Raw genomic sequence first — 13,865 nt, 5'->3', positions numbered from 1 at the left:
TGAAACCACTCTTGTCATCCTCATACACAGTAATACTGAGCCTCCTTTATTTACATCATACATTTTCTGTGCCCTTTCTCAGGCTGTGGTTATGAGCCATTGAGAGAGCTGAAACCTCTTCCATTAGAGAAAAATGCATTTGCTCTCTTATGGACTCTGTCCAAATGAATTACTCCAAGAATACTACTGTGCAACATAGGTCAGTCTCCTAGTTTCAGAATGGTGTGAGTACAAAATCTCAGCAACATGCATGCCTCTGTTTCCAGGGTGGTGGTAGTAAACTTAGGTTTGTTTAATATAACAGATGCACACAATTGCAGGTCCGGGGAACAGTTTATGGTGGGCAACAAAACTTCTTAACAGTATTGTGAGTAAATCGCATGGTCTCCCTCTCTAATTGACTACCAGTGACACGGAGTAGCATTATATCTAAAATCTTACAAGCTCTCAGCAATCAATGCAACACCATATGGTCATAGGTCATGGGCGGGGACTGTGCTGCAACTCTGAGATAAGTAATTTGTCATTTGCATACTGTGTGTGAAAGTGATAGGTCTCAATTTTTGGAATTAGGCAACTGGTCTAGCTCTAAAATAGATAGGCCTTGTCCAAGCACATTCAACAGTGTCTTATGTAACTGCATTAGATATTAAGAAACCCCCCCTCACCTTGTATCATCACCCATTTGCCATCTAAGCCAAATTGAACCATCAGGTTATCTTCTTCCAGACAGCCTTTTTTTGGAACTCTGTATCCAGAGAATTTCACTCAGGGATGGGCAACTGACGAAATTGTCTTTGGAAGAATTTCCAAAAACAAACAAAAAATCACTCATATTTTTGTTGAGAGTAAAATAGTAGAATACACAAGGCAATATTGAAATTTGGTTGTGCTGCATCAGCAATTTATCTATTGTTATGTCAATCACTGACAGTCAAAAAGTTAACCCTTTCAGTTTTAACATTTTTTAGATTGGTAAATTAGTCTAGCCAGTTATCTACACTTGTAGTAATCATGGTTTAATTACCAACCTGGGCCCCATTGATTTTGTTAGACATTCTCACTCAGATATACACTATGGCCAAATGTGTAGAATTGCAGGAAATTTTCAACATTTTCTCTCCACCCAATGGCAAAATGAGTAGATTTGCATAAATGTAGCTATAAAATCGATAAATATTCTCTCTACCCCATGACTAAATGGGTAGAATTGCAGCAAACTTGGTTTGAAACGGCAACATTTTTCCCACACCCGGTGGCGAAATGAGTAGAATTTCAGGAAATGAACTATAAAACATTTCACTTATGTCGCTCAAAAGGCTAGAGCCGGCTCCTGAATGTGTGGGTACGCAAACCGGTGAGCCACTGCCGCCGCTCTTGATGAGTTCAGTTTTTGTGTGACCCCCACCCTCATCAAAGTTGCCCATCCCTGATCTAGCTAATATCACATGGGCTGATCGTAAGTGGGGAGGTGGGGGTAAAACATTGTTTACCCCTTTCCAGAATGTAGAGAGCCAGTGGGATTTACAGTAGCGCGCTGAGCACATCCCAATTGCCTTGTCCAACTCCGTCACAACACACACAGTCAGACCTCCAGCTGCATATGAGTCGACAGGTTGTGTACACAGAGGAAGTCGACTGAGAACATTTTATAGCTAAATAGATTTGCTAAGAATAACATCTAGTAGACAAAGGCACGCAGACTTCGCCATGTCAAGTACAACAATCTCAAATACCGGCTTTTAAAGCAGGATATGTCCGTAGTAGACTGTACTGGATTTTTAACTCGCAGTTGCAAGTCAGCTGACGTTAACGGCTCGTCTGCTAGCACGTTGAATATTTCCACTGACCAAAAAAGCAACTTGGAGATATCCGGGTAAGTGTAAAAACTTGTGTGAATTTAACTAGCCAATGTGTCATATTTCACCGGTTTAGTCCAACTTTAACGTCATTCTAGCTAGTCTGTACAGTACATTGAGCTTTTGCCAACTGGTTAGCTAACGTCAGTCAATTCTTCCTGACTGCGTTCTTCCCGTCCTTAGTAAGTAGCTAGCCAATTTAACTAGCTAAAGTCAGCTAGCCAGTAACGTTATAGCCAAAGTATACAGTGTATGAACACGTCACCAAAAAATGTTTTTTCTTGGAGTGAAGTTTTTATGTCTCCAGGAGGAAAGTATCGTTCTTATTGAGCCCCAAGACTACTATTATTGTAATAAAGATACAATAAATTGGCCTCAAGTCAGACTTTAGCAGTAATACAATATGAAGATAATTTAGCTAATAGATTACGCCGAGATTTTTCACTTTCAAATTCTTTTTTTATTTTTTTATGATTATTTACAACCACGGCCTCACTCGGGTGACGCTGAGTCGCCACTCTATGGGACTCCCAATCACGGTCGGTTGTGATACAGCCTGGAATCAAACCAGGGTCTGTAGTGACTTCTCTAGCACTGAGATGCAGTCAGTGCCTTAGAACGCTGTGCCACTCCTTAGCCCAAAATGCAGCCACATCAAACAAAAAACAGATTTCAAAGTTTAACAAACCATAGAACTGAGCACAAATTGAGGACTACTTTTAACACTTTTTACAAATACACATTTACAGGAAGAACTGTGCAGATACTAAGTCTGGTAACAGAATTTAACCGAGGGAGATTTTACCGCTTTGTTACCAAATTTAGCATCTGCACAGTTTTTCCAGTAAGTGTTTCCAGTAAGTGTCATTGTTCATAGAGTTGTATGGTTTGTTAAACTTTGAAATCAATAGTTTTTGTTTGGCATACATTTTAAAGTGTGAAATCTAATTCTGTTACTGTGGAATTGCCCTTAGTTCTGCATCTCAGTACTTTGTATGTAAGGTTAGCACCATGGATGTTCCACTATATAAAGCTAGTTGGTGTAAGGTGAATCTGATGCCCTGCCTTTGGTAGTAATGGGGACAGTGGCACACTGTCCTGTAAAGGTGCTGTTCTATGTATGATACAATAAACTGAGATCATGACTCTGTGGTTACTCCAGATTGCATTTCACTTAAGTTATTGTATGTATATTAATTCTCATGGTTGTCTTACAGGAGCCGAATGGCCTCTGTTGTGGCCTCTGTTGTGACTGTGAAAACCGAGAAGCGGCCTGCCCCTGCTGACCCTCAGGATGTTGACTCCAACACCAAAAAACCCAGGTAACAAAAATTGATATGAGTAGCCTACATTTAGTACTCAGTTCCTGTTTATGTGCCAAAACATTATTGGTATGTCACTGGTCAGGAGCTTTTTCTCTTAGTTCCTGTTCCTAAACCCATTCTTTATCTTTCAGCCTAGGTTTGAGTTCAAACAGCAGCCAAGTAAACTTGCCATGATTTGTTTAACCTTCATGTTGTCTAAGGATTTGGGCACCATCAATGGAACCATCACTCAATCTCTGCCTGCCCCAAAGGAAACTGCTGCCCAGCCTGAAGACCAAGCGGGCCTCCGAGCTGGTTCTAGTTATTGGTACAGGGGTGAGTTCAGCTGTGGCCCCTCAGGTCCCTGCATTGCGCTCCTGGAAGGGTTTGATCCAGGCCTTGTTGGACGCGGCCAACGACTTTGACCTCCTAGAGGAAGAGGAGAGTCGGCGTTTTCAGAAGAGCCTGAAGGACGACAAGAACCTAGTCCACGTGGCTCATGACCTCATCCAGAAGCTCTCTCCGGTAAGGCTTCACTTCCCCCACTCCTTTGCACATACAGACAGCCAGACGTGGACAGGACACTGCCAATACACTGTCTCCAGCTGGTTGAGACACACCAGTGTTGTTCATTGTAAACCTTCCTGTATTGGGATTTGTAATCCCAGTGGGAATGACAGTGGCAAGGAGTCAGCATAATTATATCTAAATTCGAAAACATTTGATTCAGGTTTTCAAACCTGTGTTCTTTGTAAAAGGTGATGCCCTTGCCCTAACCAAAGTACAGCACTGATAGATGACAACAACACTTCATCGTTCATTGCGTTGTTTTCAAAGCCACTGACAAGTTGGCTCAACCAGTTCTGACACTTTTAAGGCCTGTTATTTGATTCGCTAGATGGAGAAATCCCCCCAGTGAATAACGTCTCATTGATTTCTCAATAAGTCAACGAACCAGTGGACCGTGACTAAATGATGGAGAAATTCAAGGGGAAAACATTTAGGGATTTCCGTACCAGCCCATATCCCCGTCATACCAGGTTGGCTCAAACCATAATGGATTGATGAGGTCTTAATACCATCTGCCTTCAGTGTTAGTCATGTCTCATCGCACCTTTCACATTGCTTAAACATGCTTTGTTTCAGCAGCCTGCCTGTTGCCACAAAGGGAACAAACAGCCCATTGTGGGTTTATCCATAGTTTTTATTCTGGTTCACAATCATGCAGGCCCGTTGCTGTTGGCTATGGATTTGGGTGGCTTTAACATTTTAATGGGAGTGCTGCTGCCTACTAAAAAAATATGTTTTGTAATCATGGGAGTAATGTGAATCCGGGAACACCAGCCCCGGCCAAGGTTTCCATTCAGCCTCAGAATAACAGAGCGCCCCACCAGACTAAATAGCTCACAAGAGGAGACATGATTATCAGGTGATTACACAGCCATGGACCCTGTGGCAAATATTTTTCTGTTCTTACTTAGCAAGCAGTGGTTCTCCACAGGCCTGTCTGTACATGTTCAGCATCTTATCAGTATGGGGTAAGCAACTTTAGCTGAACATAATTCACTGTATCACAATTCCAGTGGGTCAGAGGTTTATATACACTAAGTTGACTGTGACTTTAAAAAGAATGGAAAATTCCAGAAAATTATTTCATGGCTTTAGAAGCTTCTGATAGACTAATTGACATAATTTGAGTCAATTGGAGGTGTACTTGTGGATGTATTTCAAGGCCTACCTTCAAACTCAGTGCCTCTGCTTGACATCATGGGAAAATCAAAAGAAATCAGCCAAGACCTCAGAAAAAAATTGTAGACCTCCACAAGTCTGGTTCATCCTTGGGAGCAATTTCCAAATGCCTGAAGGTACCATGTCCATCTGTACAAACAATAGTACGCAACTATACCACCATGGGACAACTCAGCCATCATACCGCTCAGGAAGGAGACTTGTTCTGTCTCCTATCTCCAATCCCAGAACAGCAGCAAAGGACCTTGTGAAGATGCTGGAGGAAACAGGTAGAAAAGTATCTATATCCACAGTAAAACAAGTCCTGTATCGACATAACCTGAAATGCCGCAAGGAAGAAGCCACTGCTCCAAAACCGCCATTAAATAGCCAGACTACGCAAATGCACATGGGGACAAAGATCATACTGTTTGGAGAAATGTCCTCTGGTCTGATTAAACAAAATTAGAACTATTTGGCCATAATGACCATTGTTATGTTTGGAGGAAAAAGGGGGAGACTTGCAAGCCGAAGAACACAATCCCAACCGTGAAGCACGGGGGTGGCAGCATCATGATGTGGAGGGGCTTTGCTGCAGGAGGGACTGGTGCACTTCACAAAATAGATGGCATCATGAGGCAGGAAAATTATGTGGATATATTGAAGCAACATCTCAAGACATCAGTCAGGAAGTTAAACCTTGGTCGCAAATGGGTCTTCCAAATGGACAATGACCCCAAGCATACATCCAAAGTTGTGGCCCTGACCTCAATCCTATAGAAAATTTGTGGGCAGAACTGAAAAAGTGTGCGTGAGCAAGGAGGCCTAGAAACCTGACTCTGTTACACCAACTCTGTTAAGAGGAATGGGCCAAAATTCATCCAACTTATTGTGGCAAGCTTGAGGAAGGCTACCCAAAACGTTTGACCCAAGTTAAACAATTTAAAGGCAATGCTACCAAATACACTTAATTAGTATGTACAATTCTGACCCTCTGGGAATGTGATGAAAGAAACAAAAGCTGAAATAAATCATTCTCTACTATTTTTCTGACATTTCACATTCTTAAAATAAAGTGAGATCCTAACTAGAGGTCAACCGATTATGATTTTTCAACACCGACACCAATTATTGGAGGACCAAAAAATTATTATTGGAGGACCGATACCGATTAATCGGACTGTTATTTATTTGTAATAATGACAATTACAACAATACTGAATGAACACTTATTTTAACTTAATATAATACATCAATAAAGTCAATTTAGCCTCAAGTAAATAATGAAACATGTTCAATTTGGTTTAAATAATGCCAAAACAAAGTGTTAGAGAAGAAAGTAAAAGTGCAATATGTGCTTATGTAAGAAAGCTAACGTTTCAGTTCCTTGCTCAGAACATGAGAACATATGAAAGCTGGTGGTTCCTTTTTAACATGAGTCTTCAGTATTCCCAGGTAAGAAGTTTTAGGTTGTAGTTATTATAGGAATTATAGGACTATTTCCCTCTATACCATTTGTATTTCATTAACCTTTGACTATTAGATGTTCTTATAGGCACTTTAGTATTGCCGGTGTAACAGTATAGCTTCCGTCCCTCTCCTCGCTCCTCCCTGGGATTGAACCAGCAACACAACGACAACAGCCACCTTTGAAGCAGCGTTACCCATGCAGAGCAAGGGAAACAACCACCCCAAGGCTCAGAGCGAGTGACGTTTGAAATGCTATTAGCGCATGCTAACTAGCTAGACATTTCACTTCGGTTACACCAGCCTCATCTCGGGAGTTGATAGGCTTGAAGTCATAAACAGCGCAATGCTTGACGCACAACGAGGAGCTGCTGGCAAAACGCAGCATGTTTGAATGAATGTTTACGCTCCTGCTTCTACCTACCAACGCTACCAACGCTCAGTCAGATACTTAGATACTTGTATGCTTAGTCAGATTATATGCAACGCAGGACACGCTAGATAATATCTAGTAATATCATCAACCATGTGTAGTTAACTAGTGATTATGATTGATTGTTTTTTATAAGATTAATGCTAACTAGCAACTTACCTTGGCTTACTGCATTCGTGTAACAGGCAGTCTCCTTGTGGAGTGCAACGAGAGAGAGGCAGGTCGTTATTGCTTTGGACTAGTTAACTGTAAGGTTGCAAGATTGAAACCCCCGAGCTGACAAGGTGAAAATCAGTCGTTCTGCCCCTGAACGAGGCAGTTAACCCACCGTTCCTAGGCAGTCATTGAAAATAAGAATGTGTTCTTAACTCACTTGCCTAGTTAAATAAAGGTATTACATTTTTTTATCAGCAAATCTGCTTCCAAAAATACCCAATTCCCATTGTTATAACTTGAAATCGGCCCCAATTAATCGGCCATTCCGATTAATCGGTCGACCTCTAATCCTAACTGACCTAAAACAAGGATTCTTTACTATGATTCAATGTCAGTAATTGTGAAACTGACTTTAAATGTAGTTGGCTAAGGTGTATGTAAACTTCCGACTTCAACTGTAGATCTATGGCGCTTGCTATATAAAGTAGCCTGAGTCTCAAATTTTGTAGAATTTAACATGCTGAATTTAAAGAAAACATTTTGAAAAGAGGACTCTCTTAGCTTGAGGACTCTTGTAGAGTGTAGAAGGAGAGATTTGTCATTGCTTCACCTTTTTTAGTCTTTGGTCACATTGTTGCCCAACGAAACAACATCGATTCAACCAGTGGGTGCTTGTTCACAGAACCGCTGAAGAGAACCAAGGCTTCCGCAAGGAGGAGTGTCCCGCGTCTCAAGAAGTGATCAAATACAGAGTGGGACACAGCAGTTTAACCCAATGGTATTGGTGCGGCAATGAGGGCAATCCAAACAATGTAAATAACTGGATTAGGACTGTGTTTTGGCACATAATGTCGGTTAATGAGCCTAATCTGAAGGTTAGACTCAGAATGTTTGTGACCTAAATCCTTTCATGCTGTCGTTGAATGACCTAGGCAAAATACTCTAGGAAATTACATTACAATTTTCCCTGTTTAGGACTAGATTGGTTGAAAACAACTTAACTTTAGGGTCGAATCCTAGGCTATATCAATCTCAAAATCAGGATTGGACCATGGTACTACTTTGCCTTATTTGGTTGTTACATAAATCCTGAAACACAAGGAGAATCCGTTCAGTGCAGAAGTCAACAGCAGGGTGGGTGGATAGCTAGATGCTTGCCCTTGGTGATGATGACTTCCTTCCTGTGGAAAGGGATCCTGTTGTTAGTTAATTAGCCCACTAGATCTCTAATCTCTAGACAGTCCAGCAGTAAGCCGGGCAGCTGGCTGTGCTAAGCTCACCTCGACAGTGCTATTCATAGCGGGCCAGCACTTCTCCTATGTTTTCCTACAGCCATTGCCAGGTAGTGTGAGCATTTTGCGTAGCTCTCGGTAATGAGATTTATCCATTACAGACAGCCATAATCTCATGGCTACTCAAACATCCTGCCCACCAACTCTTTGCTCCATAGCCATGTTTACCGTTTATAGCAACTGTTTACATGCCACATCTAATGATGGAAAAACATTTTCACCTTTCATTTACATGACTACCACAACCAGTCATAAATGCTTTATTATACCTTTTAAAAAACGTCTCCCTCCTAGTAGTTAAGTACCAGCAGTATAATCTGGTCCCAGAAATGCAATACACACCCACTAACCCCTAGTCATTGTGTTCCTGCCCTATCATTGCAGAGAACAGGCAACGTGCGGTCCACCTTCTTCAAGGACTGCCTGTACGAGGTTTTTGACGATCTGGAGTGTAAGATGGAGAATGCGGGGAAGCACCTTCTCCGCTCCGTACTGCAGCTGATGGAGAGTGGAGCGCTGGTCCTCACCACCAACTTTGACAACCTGCTGGAAATTTATGCAGCCCACCAGGGATCGAAGCTGGAGTCTCTGGACCTCACAGATGAGAAGAAGGTAACAACAGATCCTTTTCCCCTTTGGAAAGATATCTGTAGTCATGGCCTTGTGTGCTCTTTAGGACCAAATGATAAATTGTGTGCATAACTGACTTTCATTGAAATAACACATCATGGATTGATGCCAATTGGGAATTTGCATAAACATTTTTGTTCCAGTATGTCATGTGTGCAGATCTAGTCTGTTTCTAAAGCTACACTGGCACACCACTTCGCTATGATGCAATTGGGGTTGTTATCATTTAGAGAAAATCCCTAACTGAATAAGTTTAATTTTTGGACAAAATTAAAATCACAGTGGTGCTAACAGGTGCCGATCCTCATCATAAGGGGAACATTTTTAACATTTAACAAATACCTAACACAACATTGCTGTAACGTTAGTAAGAGATATGCATCTTTCAAATAATTTGCCACATATATAAAGCGCTCCGCACATCATCGTCATTAACAGTTGGGAAAATGGCAGAGAGTGAGACAGGGAAGCGATAGCAGTGAAGTCCTGTATTGCAATACTTTGACAAGTTCAATAAGAATGTGGTGAAATGCAAACTTTACACGTTGGAATTGAGCTACAGTGGCAGTACAGGTGCAATGCTTAACCATCTGAAAGGGAGGCACCGTGAGACACTGTTGCTGGCCTGGATGGAGAAATTGTACAATGATTGCTCTGCAAGTACAAAGCGTGAGCTCTCAAACACCCCATAAGTGGCATTAACAACAGATTGTTGGATGAACATGCTGTCATGCATCACTGCGACGAGCCATCTCATTGATGAGAAGTGGGACATGAAGTCCCATGTACTGACTACTGAAAACATGGAGGTGAAGCATGAGAACCACATTTTTTTATTAACTACCATTGTTGCTGAGTGGGTTGGGGACAGCAGTAAGGTAAACCCCGTCCAGTAGCCAATGGAACTGCATTGTCCCCTAGCGATCATACGTTCAAACATACAGCTGAAGTCGGAAGTTTACATACACCTTAGCCAAATACATTTAAACCCAGTTTTTCACAATTCCTGACATTTAATCTGTGTAAAAAATCCCTGTTTAAGGTCAGTTAGGATCACCACTTTATTTTAAGAATGTGAAATGTCAGAATAATAGTAGAGAATGAGTTATTTCAGCTTTTATTTCTTTCACATTCCCAGTGGGTCAGAAGTTTACATGCACTCAATTATTATTCGGTAGCATTGCCTTTAAATTGTTTAACTTGGGTCAAATGTTTTTGGTAGCCTTCCTCAAGCTTCCCACAATAAGTTGGGTGAATTTTGGCCCATTCCTCCTGACAGAGCTGGTGTAACTGAGTCAGGTTTATAGGCCTCCTTCATCACACTTTTTCAGTTCTGTTCTATAGGATTGAGGTCAGAGCTGTGTGATGGGCACTCCAATACCTTGACTTTGTTGTCCTTAAGCCATTTTGCCACAACTTTGGAAGTATGCTTGGGGTTATTGTCCATTTGGAAGACCCATTTGCAACCAAGCTTTAACTTCCTGACTGATGTCTTGAGATGTTTCAATATATCCACATAATTTTCAATCCTCATGATGCCATCTATTTTGTGAAGTGCACCAGTTCCTCCTGCAGCAAAGCCCCTCCACAACATGATGCTGCCACCCCGTGCTTCACGGTTGGGATTGTGTTCTTCGGCTTGCAAGCCTCCCCCTTTTTCCTCCAAACATAACAATGGTCATTATGGCCAAACAGTTCTAATTTTGTTTCATCAGACCAGAGGACATTTCTCCAAAAAGTACGATCTTTGTCCCCATGTGCAGTTGCAAAGCGTAGTCTGGCTATTTTATGGTGGTTTTGGAGCAGTGGCTTCTTCCTTGCTGAGTGGCCTTTCAGGTTATGTCGATATAGGACTCGTTTTACTGTGGATATTAATAGTTTTGTTCCGGTTTCTTCCAGCATCTTCACAAGGTCTTTTGCTGCTGTTCTGGGATTGATTTTCACTTTTCGCACCTAAGTACGTTCATCTCTAGGAGACAAAGCGTCTCCTTCTGAGCGGTATGACGGATGCGTGGTCCCATGGTGTTTGTACAGATGAACGTGGTACCTTCACGCATTTGGAAATTGCTCCCAAGGATGAACCAAACTTGTGGAGGTCTACAGTTTTTTTTAAATCTGTGGTCTTGGCTGATTTCTTTTCATTTTTCTTACGTTGTTAAGAAGAGGCACTGAGTTTGAAGGTAGGCCTTGAAATACATCCACAGGTACATCTCCAACCGGTTCAAATGATGTTAAGTAGCCTATCGGAAGCTTCTAAAGCCATGACATTTTCTGGAATTTTCCATTCTTTTTAAAGGCACAGTCAACTTAGTGTATCTAAACTTCACCTTTATTTACCAGTTAGGCTAGTTGAGAACAAGTTCTCATTTACAACTGCGACCTGGCCAAGATAAAGCGGTGCGACACAAACAACAACACAGTTACACATGGAATAGACAAACATAGTCAATAATACAATATAAAAAGTCTATATACAGTGTGTGCAAATGAGGTAAGGCACTAAATAGGCCATAGTGGCAGTATAGCAATTAAACACTGGAGTGACAGATGTGCATTAGATGAGTGTGCAGGTAGATTGACTCAAATGATTAGGGACCCCTGTTCGGGGAAGTTGTCTATGAACCACAGGTCATGACAGTTTAACTATACTATGTTGTTTATGCTCACAACACAGGGAATACTCTTACACATAAAACATGTTTTAATGTGTATTAAAGGCAAATTCAAGGGAAGGTATTTAATTCAAAGCCCAACATATGTATTCTAATATTGTTGCCCTTCTAATATGGTGTCCTTACACCAGAGAAAATGATCAATGTATTGACCTGTGAAAGTACAGTATTTTGTCTCTGACAGAAGTAGGATGTTGTTAGTATATATTGAGGTCACATTTTCAAACATCCTCCAACCGTTGTCAACATTTATGGATTAATAAATGTCAGAAATAGGAACTAACCTGACAAATATATTTCTCCTTTAAGCAGAACTTAAACACTATTCCTACTCTCACCTTAGCAGGGACACAACATGGATTGTTATTTATGTAGAAGCATTAAAATGAGTCTGTATTTATCAGAAGCCTGTGATAATGCCCTTCAGGTGTGGTATTTATGCACTGTTAGTTGTGTTACTCTATACCCAGTGAGAACAGGTATTGGTGCTATGGACTGTGAAATATGTGTATGTGCAGGTCCTGGAGTGGGCTCAGGGGAAGAGAAGTCTGAGCGTTTTGCACATTCACGGTGTTTACACGAATCCCAGTGGCATTGTACTGCACCCTGCTGGCTACCAGAATGTACTGAGGAACACTGAAGTCATGGTGAGCATTGAGGCAGGCAGCCTTTAAATGATACCCTGGAAATGTTTTAGCAGTTGCTGATGTTTAAAAAAGGTTAAATTTAAGTAAAGTAAATTCTGTCAGTGTCTTAATGAAAACGGAATTATCTTGGTTCAACAGAGAGAGATCCAGAAACTGTATGAGACCAAGTCGTTTGTGTTCCTGGGCTGCGGGCGCACGGTGGACGACACCACCTTCCAGGCTCTGTTCCTGGAGGCGGTCAAACACAAGTCGGACCTGGAGCACTTCATGCTGGTGCGGCGCGAGGACGTTGGAGAGTTCAAGAAGCTGCGGGACAACATGCTGGACAAGGGCATCAAGGTCATTTCCTACGGCAATGAGTATTCTGACCTGCCCGAGTACTTTGAGCGGCTGGCCAATGAGATCTGCAACCGCGACGCTGTCATTAATGGCTGGGGTAAGGAAGCCCCTCTGGTACAATTTATAGGAAGGGAAGAGCCTTTTCACATAACTTACCAGTTTCAGTGAAATTACTCACTCTCACTGCATGTTTAGTAATCATACAGTATCCACTTCCTACAATAGATCACTTATTTGGTGATATGTAAGTGTAAATCAAAACAATTATTTATTTAGTGCTTGGATCTCCTCTTACGGTGATGCTACTGAGGAATTCTATTTTAGTGAGCCACGTTGCACATTTGTGTTTAAACATGAATACCTCCTTTGTTTGCCCTCACTATTTGTGATTTTCATAGGATCTCCCTCTCAAGAAGAACAGGAAACCCAGAATGGCTTTCATTCACAGAAGTGCCTCCTTCAAGGTTAGGATTGTGTACAGGCTTACCTGTAATGCATGGCAGTCCATGGTAATATACAGCTGTTGGTTCTCCTGGTCTTTTACCTGTTCACCTTCTCTTTCTGCCCAGACTATTCTTCTTGACAGGCACAAAACAGGTGGGAGTATCAGTCCTTTTCATTCACCGTTCCTTCATAGAGTTCAGTCTACTACTCAGGTCTGGTTTCATTGGATCTACTACAACTCCTCCAGGCAAATATGGGCCAGAAGAGACCATGTTACTGCTCTGTAGTCACCCGCTGATTTTGTTTATTTTTTTCTGTACCGGTTGTCATGACAAAGGGAAAGATCCAGCCAAGGAGCTAACAGGAAAGCAGCTGTCCACCCTGGCAATTTAATGTAAATGTAGGCCTAATGGATATAGATGTGTGAAGTAGGGATGACATAATGTCAGGTCCCTGATCTGGTTTCTCGCATATCATCATTTGGAAATGAATCCTGTCCTGAATGGATGGCTGGAGTCAGTCCAGTGGACCTAGATGTGAGTTTCTGAAGAGAAGCAGGCAAAATGTAGCCAATATATGGCGTAAGGGCTGTTCCGATGCAGCCTTTTGCCGTGGTATATTGGCCATATACCACAAACCCCTGAGGTGCCTTATTGCTGTTAGAAGCTACTTACCAACATAATTAGACAGTCTGATATGTCAATCAGCATTCAGGGTTCACTCCACCCAGCTTCTTTTTATGCCTTTTGTATTGTTAATACTGCAGGTTGAGAAATGTCGGTATTTAAGTGCTATTTAAAAAATAAAAATAAACACTTTGGTATCATACACCCAACTCTTCCTTTTCCATTGTGATCCAGACCACACTATCAGCATTTGTTCCAAGGTTGGAAT

At 41.6% G+C, this 13,865-nt stretch overlaps 1 protein-coding gene across 2 annotated transcripts; it reads left to right on the top strand.

Annotated features, from left to right (window-relative positions):
• Positions 1-1,425: 1,425 nt before the first annotated feature.
• On the top strand, positions 1,426-13,799 carry LOC124005085 (protein FAM118B-like). Of its 2 annotated transcripts, none has more exons than XM_046314016.1 (8): positions 1,426-1,876; positions 3,077-3,181; positions 3,436-3,688; positions 8,624-8,851; positions 12,060-12,188; positions 12,327-12,624; positions 12,926-12,991; positions 13,097-13,799. In XM_046314016.1, exons 1-8 carry the CDS (start codon positions 1,755-1,757, stop codon positions 13,108-13,110), a joined length of 1,215 nt encoding a protein of 404 aa, XP_046169972.1. In that variant the 5' UTR covers positions 1,426-1,754; the 3' UTR covers positions 13,111-13,799. The 2 variants fall into 2 exon arrangements, with proteins under 2 accessions (XP_046169972.1, XP_046169971.1); XM_046314015.1 differs by having other exon boundaries at positions 1,432-1,876; positions 3,385-3,688.
• The last annotated feature ends 66 nt before the right edge of the window (positions 13,800-13,865 follow it).

Source organism: Oncorhynchus gorbuscha, linkage group LG19 (genome assembly GCF_021184085.1).
Source record: "Oncorhynchus gorbuscha isolate QuinsamMale2020 ecotype Even-year linkage group LG19, OgorEven_v1.0, whole genome shotgun sequence".
NCBI lineage: Eukaryota > Metazoa > Chordata > Actinopteri > Salmoniformes > Salmonidae > Oncorhynchus > Oncorhynchus gorbuscha.
This window is presented reverse-complemented; position numbering and strand designations above follow the sequence as displayed.

Excerpts from the sequence above, each read along its gene's own strand:
- LOC124005085 (XM_046314015.1), top strand. The coding sequence starts at position 1,755 with ATGTCCGTAGTAGACTGTACTGGATTTTTAACTCGCAGTTGCAAGTCA. Across the intron at positions 8,852-12,059 it reads ACCTCACAGATGAGAAGAAG|GTCCTGGAGTGGGCTCAGGG; the intron begins GTAACAACAGAT and ends GTGTATGTGCAG. Across the intron at positions 12,189-12,326 it reads TGAGGAACACTGAAGTCATG|AGAGAGATCCAGAAACTGTA; the intron begins GTGAGCATTGAG and ends TTGGTTCAACAG.